Consider the following 16,018-nt stretch of genomic DNA (forward strand, 5'->3'; position numbering starts at 1 on the left):
TTGGTCTTTTTAAAGAAAGAGATTATATCAGGGAAAGGAATATCTTCCACTAAGAACTTGCTGCAGTTTCATGTATGTAATGCTCTAGTTTTTCTTTTACAGTGAAATTACTAGAGATTTTGAAGACAAAACTGTCATAAGGACTCTAACAGTTGCAAAGGCCACACCAGAGGAGTTAAAACGGAATTATACTTGCTATGCCAGGAATGCCAAAGGCGAGGACCAGAGCCAGGCCATAGTGCACATGAAAGGTAAAGTACTTGCAGAGCCTGGGTGTGAAGTGAGGTGTTCTCGGTGGGGGCTGTTGGTCCTACCTTGAGCCTTGCCCTGCAAAACAGTAAGGGAACAAAGAATTCCATCAGGACTTTTTGCCTAACCCAGTCTGTTCTGTACACACTGCTGCATCACTGCTGTCATACTGCACTACTTCTTCGAGACGGGGTACTGTGGTCAAGTGCCTGGGAGGAGAGAGGGGTGGATAGGTCTTCATTCCCTCCATGTACCACAACTGAAGCAGACCTGGGGGGGACAGGCTGCTTGAAATGACTTCAGGTTACTTTGACTGTGTGAGGGTTTTGTGTGACACAACAGCTACCAGTTGCATCCTCGAGAAGGCACAGGGCACTCGCTGGCATTGCTCAGGGAACGAGATGGTCAAACGACGGTGCTCTGTGGTTTATTCCCTGCTATGATTATGCTTCAGTCTAGATACAGCCACCTCAGCCTGGATGGTGTGGACTGATTCAGCTCTGCTCAGTGTGGGGTTTTCCTACATCTTTTTTTCATCAAAGATTTTGTTCCTGTTTCCCAGACCCACCTCTCAGTAATAAAGGCTATGTGAGGTTTCCTGATTAAGGCAGATCTTTCTGCCTCCTTATCAACCTCATCTAGAGCTTCAACACCTGCTTTTACTGTAAGTCAGACCTCCCCTCTCCCATAAGGAATGCAACCCTGTCTTGTGTAGGTCATGTCAGACACCTTCTTCCCCCTACTCTGCCCTACAAGCATGGGAAGGTTCATACAGGTTTTTACTGGAAGATCTTTTTCTCTTTCTTCTTGATACTTGTCCTCCCTCTTTTTTAGTCCCATTCCTTTGAGACAAACCTCTTCTGAATTGTTGGGAAAGAACAATAGATCAAACACATAAGTGAGAAAGGCCAAAACCATCTGCCAGTGTGTTCATACTCCATACATAATTCTTCTGGGGTGATAATATTGGTACATGTAGCAGAAGTGAATCTAAAATACTCAGATTCTTTCTCTGTATAACAGTGCCTAAATGCTGTTCTCTAGTGGACTCATCTGTACCATCCTCTCTCTTCCTCCCCCATCTGCTCCTGGGTAGTTGACTGGGTTTTCTCTGAGCAGACGTGGTTACCCACAACCCCTTCTTCCTGCTCTGTTCCACAGAAAAATCCAATCCCTAGCTGCTGCTGGCAGAGTTAAGCTTACTGCAGCCCATCCTACTGTGCATAGGAACATTAAGAATGCCTGAACCTGACCCCTCAGCACTTATCTTCAAGTTTTTAGCAAGTGGCTATATATGTTGGCTCCAACTCTTTCATTACATTAGGTTACATACATTTCTTGCTTTTTCTGGATTATTTCCCTCTCCTTCTCATGTACTTCAGCTGCTCATCACTTAATTAAAGTTGATAAATTCTTTCCTTTTTATTTTTTGTACTTCACTTTTATTAGAAACTTATTAAATATTGGAATTTGGTGGTGTTTCCACTCCCTGCTGTTCTTCCATTGTGCAGTTTGCCAGTGTGCATGTCAACTGCCCCCTGGAGAGTTGCCCAGGGATACAGTGAGAAGAGTTATTTTCTGTCCTTAGTGCAAAAAAGCAGCAGCAGTGTGACAGACAGTGTATGAGTTGGAGGGTGCCTGCAATGTTCTGGCTTGATGTCCACAGGTTGTCCTATTTGTTTGCAAGCATTTCAACTTTTCTTTAATCAACTCTGATTCTTCTTTCCTGGTAGAAAACAATCAGACCATGGCTAGTTATATCCTTGCTGTCAGTCTGGTACAAGCCACAAGACCTTTGTCTGTTTGATGGGGAGCGAAAATAGTAGCCATTACCTTTAGTTTGCTGCAAATGAACCTTATCTGGCTGTCCTAGAAGTAAGTGTAGCTGTTGCCCCAAGAGTGTGTATACTTCTGAGAAGGTCATGTTCATGAGCTGGTTTTGGACTATGAAGGTTTTTTTCCATCAACAGGTCATTCTACCATCTGGCTGCTCCCGGGATCTTGCTCAGAGACAGAAATCCAGCCTGTGCTATGACTTGCTCTGCCAGCTCAACTAGACTTAATAACTGAGAATGGGCACTCCAGGGTGGCCAGCTATCATGTGTCCTGCTAGAGAGCCTTGCCTTAGCCACCTTACTCTGAAGAGCCCACTTGGCTCCTGGCTGCTCCTTTGTGATGTTTGGCTGCATGTGACACAAACTTGTTCCTGCCTAGCTGAAGGCCCAGTCTGTTTTTAAACCTGACCCTCTCTTTCTTTTTGGGCCCAGTTGTAGCACCGAAGTACACCGTGGAGCTGGCCTGTGGACTGGGGGCAACCATCCTGCTCGTCGTGGTGCTGATTGTCATCTATCACGTGTATTGGCTTGAAATGGTCCTCTTCTATCGGGCTCATTTTGGAACAGATGAAACCATTCTAGGTAAGATATTAAAGAGTTTACATTTATTTTATCCTGCTGCAGACCAGGCCCTTCATTTTCATACAGGACTTTTCCTATAAGCTATTTTTAACCCTCTTCAGAGCATAATGACATTTTGATCTTCCATTTCTATACCTACATTCAATTGTGTGGGTCATTGTAGAGTCAGAGGAGTCAGGCTTGGGTCGAGGGAAAGGAGGGAGAAGTCCTCTGTATTCTCTGCTGAGGTGAAGCATGGACATGTCGGGCTCCCTGGGGCACTGCCCTGCTGATGGCTGGCTATTTCATCTGATCTAAACAGTAAAGACAAGTCACCAGGTTTCAGTAAGTCCTTGGTTTCTCTGGTGACTCTGTGTAAGAATTCATGATCTGATCCAGAGTGATCCGCTTTAAAATGCAGGAAGGCATCCAAAAGGATGCACCTGGAAATCACCCTTCTCTCCTCAGCTTTTCCACAGCTTCCCTGTGTTACTGGGAGTTCATTGCTAGGGACTCTGAGGTGAGATTTCTTCCTCTGGAGGAGGAGGGTGTTCGAGCCCTTGCAGCTTGGGGTGTGAACCTGCCATGGGGGTGCGGCAGCTCTCGTAGGGTGTAGGCAGGGTGCAAGTCTCTGTCTGGTGGGACTGCTCATGTGGATAGACTGCAGTAACAGGGAGCAATGTCAAAGATGTCAAAAAACAAAAGGAGCCTGGACAGAACAGACTGATCATCGTGCTTTGCTTTTCTAACTTCAGCAACCCAGCAGTATCTGAGTATGTGCATGTTCAGGCTGGGTAGTCAAACAGGCAGTGCTGCTCTCTGGTAACTATGGAAATAGATTTGTTTTAACCTGCAGTGCCTGGGCTCAAAGTGAGCCTTCATACCTGGTTTTTCCATGAAGCAAGTCAAAGGCCCAGCATGTGCAGTATCACAGGTGTCTCTTCTGCCATTTGTGTCTCTCTGTGCTCCCAATGCTCAGACGGGAAGGAGTATGACGTGTACGTGTCCTACGCGCGCAACGCGGAGGAGGAAGAATTTGTGCTGCTGACACTGCGGGGAGTCTTGGAGAATGAGTTTGGGTACAAGCTGTGTATCTTCGACAGAGACAGCCTCCCTGGGGGAAGTGAGTATTTCACAGGGGGCTGTGCTCCATGCACCTCCTCTCTTTATTGTTCTTTGAGGTATTGGTAGTTTGGAACAGGCCTATTCAGGTTATCTTTTGTTTTTTTCCTCTTATCACTATTAATGAACTCTTTTTGGTATCTTCTAATGTTTTTGCTTCACATGGCAGTGTTGGAGATGCTCCCGGCCTCCAAAAAAGCTGTGGTGGGCAAGTGATAGTGGTTGGTTGTTTCAGTTGCTCTCTCCAGGACTGATGTGCAGGAGTGATTGATCTATCAACATGGGGAACCAGACAACTGACCTTCATGCAAGCCCTCTGAGCTGCCTTAAAAAAAGGGGATAAAGTCAAGGCTAGAAGAAAAGAAGCAGGGAAAGTGTTACACTGGACCAGACTGGTAGCTCACAGAGGGTAATGGTGAATGCCTGTAAAAAGCAGGAGTGTCTGCTTCAGGAAGGTATGGAGAGCACCATGCCAAAATCAGTGAGAAGATAACATGCCTCCCACTCACCCTCATTAATTAGAGAGTTTGTGTCTAATATGTCATACAATTAAGCTACTATAATTAAAAGTACTTTGTTGCAGGTAGTGGGACTATCTCTTCAGTAAGATGTAGTGTTTTTTCCCTGTTTTGAGCTAAATCATGTAAGGTTCTGGACATAGTGTCTGCTTCACGGATGCAGGGAATCAAGAATAGAAGGTTTTGAAACTCCCCAGATAAGCATACCTTCACACAGGTGCCACAGCAAGGGCACAAATCTAGCCAACACTCTCTATTTCCAGTGTCCTGGGGGCTCAGTAAGCTGTGTGACCCCTGATGCCTATTAAAAGTTCAAAGTCTGAACTTCTGCCAGTGCAGACCACCCTACTTTGAATTCATGGCCTTTGGGTCAGGACCCCACTGATGACAGAACCCATGCTGAGAAAGTCCATTGGGGTACCTTTTGGGAAGGACAGGAGGGACTACTGGAGTCTCAGCCCAGCTGCATGACAAAGGGAGCAGAATCAGACCGGAGACTGTTATCTTTATCTCCTAGATGCTTGCTAGGATCTAGGAGCACCTCAAAGTTTGGAGATAAATGAATAAGTTTGCCTCAGGGGACCTGGAGACAGATGCAATCCTGGTACTGTTCCTTCTAGAGAGAGCCTGGATGACATGGCAGGGAACCTTCCAGGCTCAATTTGCTTGATGCAGTGTCAGACTCAGAGCAGGTTTGCTCTGAGCTGTTCTCACCAGATGTCCTTCTTCCTCCTGTTCCCTCTGCCGCTTCTTGCCATCCTTCCCCTTTCGCTTGGGAGGGTGTCATTTTCCTCCCACCACAGCTCTCCTGGGCTCTCTCTCCCTCACCCTTACCCCCGAACGCTCCCATTTCTGCCCCTCGTGCCAGTCGCTGTCAACCTCAAGCCAGTGCCAGCCCTCTGGAGCACTGCTGGAGTGGCTTGTCACCACACTGCTGTTTGTGATGCTGCTGGGGCTTCCCCGTCGCTTCTTAGCCAGGATTTGACTAATCTTCTTGGGAAAGCACGGCAGGCTAGGAAATAGCTTTTGGCAGCTGATGTCATGCCTCCAGAGTGTGCATCTGTGTCATGGTTAGTTATGTTGTCCTTGATGAAGAAACAGTGGGGGATGGATTATCCTGCGAGTTAGCTGACAGGAACTAATCAAACATGCTTGACAGCTAAATGAAGTTGCCTGTCAGCATTATTTTATCCTCCATTGTAATTTCTGACCAGTCAAGAGTGTTCCCTTGTAAATGAAGTGTGGGAGATCCTGCAGCAGAGAGTACAAGCGCTGGGATTCACACTTACAAGGGATTTTCACATTAATTATGGGAGGGTACCTAAGGACAGTCTACCTGCAGGTATTAGAATATTAAAGAGGATCCACAGTTACCATGACATGTCTCTTCCTTGGAGGGTGTTATTTTTGGGGCACTTCACTAAAAGGCCTCAGAACAGTTTACTTTTTAAGTTCTAAAAATGCTCTAATCTGCATTCATAGATGACAGCAACAGGAACAGATGGATGAGTAACAGGAGTTAGGATGGTAGTACTACCAAAGCAAATTAACCCACGAGGACGCTGAGGGAGGGTGTAGATGTGTAGATACATATTGTGTGTGTTTGGTGTGGGGAAACTGAGGCAAGAGGAGTGAAAGGAGTATCCAGAGTCATTCTGGACATCTGCCAGAGGAGGATGTAAGCATAGGCATTCAAGCTTCCTGATACCTCTTCAGGCTGAGTTTTGCCCTTGAGGTCATGTGTTGTTCAGCTGCCAATTTCCCTGCTTGCTCCAGAAAGCCTCTTTTCACCCCTCTCTATGAGATCAGCAGCCCTCTTGGCCACAAGGCATCCTCATAGCATTGCGTGGTGTCACTGACATGTGGTACCGTGCCTTTTAGATGTAGCTCTCTTGGGCATCTCCACATAGCACAGGGAGAAGGAAATGCATCTCCAGGGAGTCTGAGGCTGGGAGCAGAAGATTTCACTGTGTGGGGAAGTGGGTACCAGCCATGGTGTAGGAGGTCCTACCTGGAGTCACTTGCAGGGTTGGGAAGCACCAGCGTAGTCTCTAGAGAGGGCCTCCAGGGGGTTTTACTGTCCCCTTTAAGAGACACCTGGTGTCACACTAGCAGCTCAGCAGCATGTTCTTGGGCATCACTAACGACCTCAATGTTTCTTTCTCCCAGTTGTCACAGACGAAACCCTGAGCTTCATCCAGAAAAGCCGACGCCTGCTTGTTGTCCTGAGTCCCAACTACGTCTTGCAGGGGACACAGGCCCTGCTGGAGCTCAAAGCTGGTCTAGAGAATATGGCCTCCAAGGGCAACATCAAAGTCATTCTAGTGCAGTACAAAGCCATCAAGAAGAGCAAAGTGAAGGAGCTGAAGCGGGCGCAGGCAGCCTTGACTGTCATTAAATGGAAAGGCGAGAAATCCAAGTACCCAAAGGGCAGGTTCTGGAAGCAGCTGCAGGTGGAAATTCCAGTGAAAAAAATTAGAAGGAGTTTGAGCCTTGATGGGTTGATGCATATCCCTGAAAAATGTTTGACACCATCAGAAAACAAACCAAACCAAACCCACGAGTTATACCAGGGAGTGGGAAGGAGCTCAGGGTTTTTTCCATGAAGGACCGTGTCCCAACCTTTTTGGAAGATTGTCATGTTTTCCATGCAGTTTTGTATTGCTCTGGCAATAGAGGGACCAAAGATGTAAACATGTCCTCTCTGCAAATGTATATTCTTGTTATCAACCACACAAACCCTGGGCTTAAGGTCTAAATTTGAGCTATACAGGTGTGATGCATCCAGCACCTTGTGATGGTGTGGTATTTGTATAGGCCAGTACTCTGAGATCCAGTTCCTATGGGACCTTCATTAGCATCCAGGACAGAGCTCCTTTCCTCTCCTAAGTGACTTCACTCCTTTATGTTCCTTGGTCCCTGTTACAGGGGCCAAGGAATAGTTTGAAAGGTGGCTCCAGCTCTATAGTATGAATCACTGTGGGATCACAGACTTCTGCTTTAGTGGGGGGAGCATAGACTCTTGAGGCTCCTCATCATTGCTCCCCACATTTCTGTTGAAGGTGCATACAGATAGTTTGGCAATGGGGAATGGCTTTTACAAAACATTAACCCCCCCTCCCACAACACTCTGCTAGGTGATATTTGTATTGTAGCACTTCTAGTAACGAGTGGTCAGTTTCTGGGACTCTGTGGTCTCATGAGTACACCAGATCATTCAGAGCTGTAATGCTTGTAATCCAGGGGAAATCTCTCATTAGTACAGGCCATGGAGCATATCTGAGAGATGTTTCTTGTAGAGTAAACTCAGGGACTTCACAAGCACTACAAGGAACTCCAACGTACTACTGAACCTGCCTACTGCCTCTGCCAATGGCTGGGGGACAGCATCATGCAAGGTACTGCCAAGGCCTCTGGGATGACACTGGATATATATCCAACTCACCAGGAGGCCCTACAAACTTATTTGAACTTACTAAAAGCTACTAGCTCTGTCCAGCTGGGTAAGACTATGAGGACAGGCTTAGAGAGCTGGGATTGTTCAGCCTGGAGAAGAGAAGGCTTCAGGGAGACCTTATTGTGGCCTTTCAATACTCAAAGGGGGCTTATAAGAAAAATAGGGACAGACTTTTTAGTAGGGCCTGGTGCAACAGGACAAGGGGTAACAGTTTTAAACTAAAAGGGGTTAGATTCAGACCGTATTTAAGGAGGACATTTTTTACAACGAGGGTGGTAAAATGCTGGCACAGGTTGACCAGAGAGGTGCTGGATGCCCCGTTCCTGGAAAGAGTCACAGTCAGGTTGGACAGGGCTATGAGCAACCTGATCGAGTTGAAGATGTCTCTGCTTATTGCAGAGGGATTGGACTAGATGGCCTTTACACGTCCTTTCCAACCCAAACTATTCTATGATTCTGTGAAGAATCTGTCTTCTGTGCCTGTTTGTGAACCATCACCATTCCTAATTCAGGACTCGGGTTTAAACTTGCTTTACAGAGCAAGTCTCCCCCTATCTTGTTTCTAGCCCAGAGCTGCAGAACAGAGTCTGTACCTCAGGTTCTGTAACCTTTGCACAAAATGGAAACACAAAAAACCACTGTGTACCAGTCCTTGCTTCAGTGGGAGGCAGTAGGAGAGGACCTGGTGAGCTAACCCCCAGCACACAGACTTTTAAGACAGAAGAGGGGTGTGTCCCTTTCCTTGTAGGACAGACAAAAGCACAGTGGGACCCTGGCATTGACTGGTGCTATGGCTCACAATGTTTTCAAATAAAACTGCAAACTGGGGGTGTCTCCATACTCCTGTAGCTCCCAGTGCAAGGACCTGCCCACTTTCAGTATTATGCACACCAAGTGCATGCTTATTTTTTATTGATAATGGTTGATGCTGAGTTACCTTGGACTCATGTATTCACTCTGGTGTTCAGGGGGTGAAGCATATGCATTCATAATGGCATTAAAAACCACTACAATTTCGTGTCTATGCACTACTCACCCAGCTGAGAAGGTTTACGGGCATCCCAATAAGAAGCCCAGCCTTAAAGATGTGGGACTGAATCCTGGCATCAGGGAAACCCCTTGCCCTTAGCATTTTATGATTAATAATGTTATTCCAGGGCTGTGGGGAGCTCTGCCCTTGGTCAGGTACTGTATGCTATGGTTTAGGAATGGTATTTCCCAATTTAATGCTCCCCCTGAAACCATGTGCCACTTACTCCTCTCCCCTTCCCCTCCTCCTCTCCCTGCAGCAGGCTGGAGAGAATTGGAGGCACAAAAGGTAAAGATCACAGGCTGAAATAAGAGCAATTTATTGGAAACAGCACGGAGATAAGAAAACAAACAGTAGCAGCAACAATACTAATGACAGAGGGTACAAGAAATGAATGATTCACATGGAACCCCCCCTGACAATAGACAATACCTGACCATTCCCTCCCACCAACCCAGAAGGGACCCCTTCTTCATGAAAGAGATTCCCTTCCCCTGGCAGTGATGTGAGGTGATATCGAATAACCTCCAGATCCTGGCCATGCCCCTTCCTGGCTACTGCAGAAATTAACCCTGTCCTGGCTGGAACCAGGATGCTACAAATGTGAAACAAATAGAGCTGCTTTTTTACCTTCCTCTTCATCCTCCCCATCCCGAGTAAGCTTTGCTTTAAGCAAATAAAATTGCAGTCAGCTTCACTGGAGGCAGTGGAACTTCTCATCTGCTCATAGGTGCTTAAAAGCTTTATTATGAGCTTTTCTACTGTAGTTGTCTGAGGAGGGACATTTATAAGAGATAGTACCCAAAACCATGCTCAGCTTTGTGAACCCATTGCAACTGTGTCATTTTGCCCAGCTTCACCTTTTTGTTTGTGTTTTAAGCATCTCTGTAACCAGCTGCCAGATCTGCAGGCAGAGGGAAGGCCCTGAGGCCAAAGCAGAGCTGTGTTAGATTCCTAGATGATTTTTAAAAAGTTGACTCCAAAATATGCATAAATTGAATTGACATCCCAGACCTCACAACACCACATCTCACTTTGGCTGAGTTACCAAGAGAACTTCTGCTGATGTTTCAGTAAGTCTGATTGTTTTAGAAATTTAAATTCACCTCATATATATTTTGCTGATTTTATTCAAAGAGTTTTCCAAATAATTAATAGACCTGAACTTTCTCTGGCACTATTGCACTGGCCTTTGGATACATCTCCAGCACCACTGCAGTGGCCTTTGGTGCCATTGCAACCTGAGAACAGGATTACTGAGTGACATCAGCAGAGCACCCACAAGGTGAAAGGTGTGACGGTCTGGAAGGGACCTGAGAGGTCCAGAGGGAGCAGTGTGGAAGGAATAGTGCTGGAGCAGGTTCCACTCCCCCAGAGCTTTACCACTGGCTTTGCTGGGATCTGTCAGGCCGGGGGTAAAGCTCAGTCTCAGTTATAATGCAGATCTGCAAGCACCTCAGATCCACCTGCCATTTCATTCTAAGCCCCTTGTGGTTTCCATTGTGAGATTCTGTCACAGCACATCTGACTCAGTTGATTCATTTGAGTTTCTGTGCTCTAACCTAATATTTATGCAATATGCGCCTCATGCAAAGTTCCTCATTGTTATTTCATGGGGAAACAGTGTGGCACAAATTGGAAAAAATATCTTCCCTCCCTGTGCTGTTTGATGTTGTACAGCTGTTCCAGAGTTGTTTTCCCTTCTCTTTTCTGCATGTTTTTGCCTTTGTGTGATTTGGTCTGTGAAGTGTCAGTATTATTTTATTTTGCTTTTCAATAAAACATTTTCACTTTTGCATTTCAGTCCTTGTGCATTTCTCGTAAGTACCATCTTCCTCCCCATTATGTCTACGAAATGCCGTTTAAGAAAGATAATTGTGTATAGTCCAAGCATCAAGATCACTTGGGACACCTCCTTGGAGGTGGACATTCTCCTGGCTGTTTCATGTTGTGCCTGCAGAGGCACCTGAGCTACCAGGGCCATGCAAGCAAAAACAGAATGACACACAGCACTGAGGTGTCTCACAGCAGTGGACACACACACAGAAAATCCCTGATCTGAAGAGTGCCTGGCAATCACAAGACAGAAAGATGGAAAGGAAACATCATCTCTTTGCTTTAGAGATCAAGTCAGAATGTTGAACAGAAATCTTGGAAATCTGCCCAAACCACAAAAATGAAACTCACTCTTAGGCTACTTTGCCCATCGCCTTCCAGGCAGTTTGGTCGAAAAGTTTCAGTCAGCTTCATATTTTCTCATCCAAGCCACTTTCTTGTCTGTTTCCCTTGTTTGCCTGTTAACAGGTAAGTTGAGAGAGAGCCTAGCACTTCCAGACCACTAGCAAAATGAATACTTGTGACAATCTATGGATTTGGGGTCTATGGGTATGGGACCTAGGACCTATGGGACCTAGTTATAATCCTGTGTTATAATCCTCTGGGGTGCATTAGGGAAGACACAAGTAAACCAACGAAAATATTCTGTAACCATTTAGTAAAGGTGGAAGTTTTTTTAGTGTAAAGCAGATAACTAAGTGTATCAAATCCCCAAACTCCTGCAGTGTTATTGCTGCCTGTCCTATCCCGTGCTGTTGGTGTCACTATGACCTGCACACTGTGAAGTGGCCACTCAGGATTTTTCATGAGCTAGGTAAACATTGTAAACTGAACATCCCAGGGTATCCTGGTCAGACAAGTCTAAATGCATCCTATTCTCAGAAATAAAATCTATCTTTGGGAATTTGAGCGTCTTCCCTGACAAAAAGTGTCGAGTCTCAAAAAGTGTTGCAAATTCAAAATTGATAAAAGAAAACCAGCACTGTCACCTCAATCAAAACATCTCAATTCAACAGCATCAGAGTCATTCATGTTAATTGAGCCTGGACTTTTTGAGCAGGCGGGTAGAATAGGTGACCTCCCAGGGACTGCTCCTGCCTAAATTTCACCATGGTTCTGTGATTCCAGTTTCAAAAAGAAAGACCTTTCAAACCAGCAAAAGATCTTTTTCTTTTACAAAATTTGAAGCCTGGCTGTTTTCAAAATAGATCTCAATCAGTTGCAGAAAGGTTTGAATGAGGTCTGGACTCAGTAAACTGGACATTGCTGCCAATTCTTTGTGCCTTTGAAATAGGGTGTTAAGAACATGTCACAGCATTAAGTGGCAATTCTGACAGAACTGACTTTATCATCTACTTTTGGTTTCAATGAATCAGTGTTTTCCTGGGTGTGTTGGGGGGGAAAGTCCCCCCAAACCTTGTATACCAGAAAAAAACCCCTCAAAATAATTTTATTTTAATTCCAGTATTATGTTAAAGAACCAAATAGTGCTTTACTTGCTCCATTAGGATATTACTGTGTCATCATTTTTCCTGTCCCATGTTCTTGGTCTCCAAATAATCTAGTGCTAATGAGTTTTACAGCTACCCATACATATTTGAAAAGTATTTCTCTGTACAATATTAAAATAAGGTTCATCCAGAGGCAACGTGGTGGACTTTCTGCTGTGAGATTAGAGACAGCCAAGTGCTGGAAGAATAAGAGGCATTGCCATTACAGGGAAGGAACTGTATCTTTATTTATATAAAAGACCAGTGTTCTACTGGCAGGGAGAGAGGGAAGTTTCCAGACTGAGGAATGAAGGTTTCAGCAGCGTGACAGGGAAGGGAAGCAGCAAGTACCTCTTCTTCCCAGAACAGATCTTTGCAAGCCATTCTTAGAGAGACAGATTTTTCTCTCTGAATGTGCGAGAGCTCTTACTCAAATGATCCCTGTCTTGCCTGAACACCAACTTGTCCTTGGGTCCCCCCTCATCTCAGGCACCAGCACTCAGCCAGTGTGTGGTTTTTTTAGAGTTTTTACAGTTCTCTTAATCAGCTTGGGTTAATTTGCTGAGTGCCTGAGCCCTATAATTCCCATTGTTTCCACTGCTCACCCATTAGCCATGACACCTTCAATACGCTTACTGCATCCCAAGCCACAGGTAGAAGTCCAAGGACATCCTTCAGGCTTGCTGCTTTTCAACATTCATAATAAAAGAGATGCTGCCCTTGCCTGGCACCATTCCAGCTAAGCATCTTGCTGAGCTTTACAACTTGCAATGAATCGCAAGAAACGTTTTGAAGGATGGTATTTACAACCCACATGATGGCTAGGGGAACTGATGGAAAGGTTTAAGGCTGACATTTTTGCTTTCTAAATTTGGAGGTTTCCATTTCTAGGTGAGAGAGCATGACAGGGAAGGAGGTGGGTCTTGGCCTTGGTAGTGTGAGCTGTGGCAAGGTGACGTGATTGCTTCGCTTTGTTCCCCTGATGCAAAGGGCTACTCAAGCTGGGGGCAGGTGGTTCCCAAACAGGACCTGCCCTTTATCAAATGCCTGCACTTCCCTGGGAAGGAGTGATGCTGTGCAGAAGTCAGAATACAGCAGTGGCATATCCTGGCTTCTCGTTTACCACTTCTCAAAAACACCCTGCACAGCAAAAATGCTGCCAGCAGGAGTGTGGGCAAGTCGAAAGTCACAGGGCTTGTGCCAGGTTTCCTTCTGTGGGAAGGGGGTTCTGTGCAGGTATGCCACCAAACAGCTTCATTCAGTTTTTATCTCCCCGCTCCCTTCTCCCTGTGCACCCCAATTCCTCTGTCCTTGTACTCTTAGATACCACTGAAGCCGTGTTCGACTTCATCCAGAGGAGCCGCAGGATGATCGTGGTCCTGAGTCCTGATTACTTGACGGAGAAGAGCATCAGTCTCCTGGAGTTCAAGCTGGGCATCATGTGCCAGAACGCCATAGCAACCAAACTTATCGTGGTGGAGTACAGGCCACTGCAGTGCACCCACCCCAGCATCCTCCAGCTGAAGGAGTCTGTCTCCTTCGTCACCTGGAAGGGGGAGAAGTCCAAGCGCTCCGGCTCTCAGTTCTGGAAGGCATTGCGGCTCGCCCTGCCCCTGCGCAGCCTGAGCGCCAGTGCTGGCTGGAATGAGAGCTGTTCCTCCCAGTCAGACATCAGCCTGGATCCCGTCCAGAGGAGAAGGAGCCGGTTGAAAGGGCAGCCTGACCCACGGGGCGCCGCAGCAGTGACTCTCACTCACGGAGCGATGGCCCTGACCCCCGAGTCAAAGGCCAAACACCGAGCTAAGCGCTTCCTGACGTGCCGGTGTTGTGGGACCTATTGCAACGACAGCAGCAGACTCAAGCACAAGCATCAGGCTGTGGCTGAGCCCAGGTGGGCCACTCACCTCTGCAAGCCGGGCTTGGGCAGGCCTGCGGCACAGGGGCTTCAGGGCAGGGTTCGAGCTGAGCCCCCACCAGCACAGGCTCCCGCTCTTGCCCTCTGCCATTACAGCGACCTGTCAAACAACAATGACTTCTATGTACTCTAACCCATAGGCTGACAGCACTGCTGGTGCTGGGCCAGCAAAAGAAACTCACTGCAGCCTCAGGAAATTTTTATCATATCACAGGCTGGCGTGGTGCCATTCAGCGTCAGTCCAGTGCCAGCGTGGAGGACTGCAGCAATACCACTGCTGCGGACCTGAGCCACGGCCCCGCAGCCATGCACAGAGCGGTGGCTGGGGGCTTCCTGCCCGGGTCCTTCTGCTGAATTTAAATTGCAAAGTGGAGCTGATAATGTATTTCTCTGGCATTGCTTTTCCCCAGCCGCGGTCGTGTTTGCAGCGGGTTTCCTGCTGGGGTCGGGCGTGGGAGGGAAGGTCCCCAGCTGGAGTCTGGGAGGGAGGGAGTGGGGAGGAGCCGTCCTCCTGGCAAGTAACCTCTGGAGAAGGGGAGCAAGCCTGCATTTTGCAAAGAATAAAACTTTGCTAATGAGGGTAACCCCTGCCAGTGCAGTTATCCACTGTGGTTTAAAAGAATTTGGTCAAAAGTTTTAAGACAAGCCCTTTCTCTTCAAATAAAACTGATTTCTTTAACCTGCTGTTGTTAAAAGTGCCATGGGAACTGGTAAATGCTGGAGCGTTGTTCACCAGGTGCTTCCTGGAAAAATGGTTTACCCAAGCTGGCTCAGGTCCCCTCCTGTTCCCAGAGCTTCAGTGGAGTCCTGGGCTTGGTCCCTCTCCCAGCTTCACCACATGATGAATTCTTCTGTTAGTTGAGTGGCCTTTCACACAGCAGGAAAGAAAGCCATTAAAAATCTAGGGAAATCTGATTTTAAAGAAGTTCTCTGAGTAGTCAATGAGCTCAGGGATAGGGCAAGACCTCAAATGCTCACACAAAACCTCCGGTGCTGAAGCTGAGGGGTCAAAACCACACTTCATTAAATAACCAAAAGAGCCTTGAACAGTATCCCTGGGGCTACTATTTCATCAATCTGTTGAGCTGGCTGTCAGCAGTGTTTCCCACTCTTCTTCTGCAATGAAAATTTCATTTCCCTCAATCCACTTTGTTTAACAGCTTCTCTCCCCATAGAGGAAGGGTGTTAATCCCGGGAGTCAGCTGCTTCCCTTCAGCTGATGCTCTGGCATGACAGACCTGGTAATATCCTGCATTTGTTTTCTTTCCCTGAGACAAAAAAAAGGTCTCCTTCACCACTCTGGTCAGTCTAATAATTGCCTGCCAAGTTGACAAGTAATTATTTTTCTTCTGCCTTGGAAATATGAACTGAGTCCTTGGGGTACAGGGTCTGGTGGCCCCCAGGACAGACCTTTATCTGATGGCCTCAGGTGAAGCCCTAGAGAAATTGCTGGAGCTGTGAGGAAGGAAGGGGCCATGTCTCAGTAGTGCTGAAGTCCAGTTTTAATTCACATATCGCTTTCCTTCCCTCAGCAGGCCCTCTTCCCTCTTCCTCACTATTGCCCTGACTTTTTTGATCTTTTCCTTCTGAGATCAAGCACAGCTGACAGCTCTCCTGGTACAAGTCTCTGTGAGCTGAATCCTAACAGCCTGCAACAGACTGAGAAATAGAAACCAAAAAACCTGGTGCTGAGTCAGTCTAAATAAAGCAAGGGCAATAAACCCCTACCAGCTCCTAGGAGCTAGAAAATCAGACTCTAGAGAACTCTCCAAGGACACACCATGTAAAAAGGGATGTCTGAGCAGGGACCAACCCACAGAACCAATTTCCATTGTGTTTGTCCCTCATCCTAAGCAAGATGCTTAGAAATACCCCCAAGGACCAGCCTGATGTCCTGCTTTAGGACCAGAACAAACTCTTTGCAGAACTGAATTCTGCTCTCTGAAAATCTGTTAACATCTGTTCATGTCCCATCTGACACTGACTGGTGCAGATGGATGTACGC

At 46.7% G+C, this 16,018-nt stretch overlaps 1 protein-coding gene across 8 annotated transcripts in view; it reads left to right on the plus strand.

Moving 5' to 3' along the window:
* IL1RAP (interleukin 1 receptor accessory protein) overlaps positions 1–16,018 on the plus strand; it is a 69,137-nt gene that overhangs the window by 37,929 nt on the left and 15,190 nt on the right. For 6 of the 8 annotated variants that reach the window (XM_032698217.1, XM_032698216.1, XM_032698218.1 and 3 more), the window contains 4 exons: positions 103–251; positions 2,517–2,666; positions 3,625–3,768; positions 13,422–14,447. In XM_032698217.1, the coding sequence (XP_032554108.1) occupies positions 103–251; positions 2,517–2,666; positions 3,625–3,768; positions 13,422–14,146 (1,168 nt within the window). In that variant the 3' untranslated portion in view covers positions 14,147–14,447. The other 2 variants (XR_004358878.1, XM_032698221.1) reach the window with 2 other exon arrangements.

The sequence above is a fragment of the Chiroxiphia lanceolata genome, chromosome 10 (assembly GCF_009829145.1).
Source record: "Chiroxiphia lanceolata isolate bChiLan1 chromosome 10, bChiLan1.pri, whole genome shotgun sequence".
Lineage (NCBI taxonomy): Eukaryota > Metazoa > Chordata > Aves > Passeriformes > Pipridae > Chiroxiphia > Chiroxiphia lanceolata.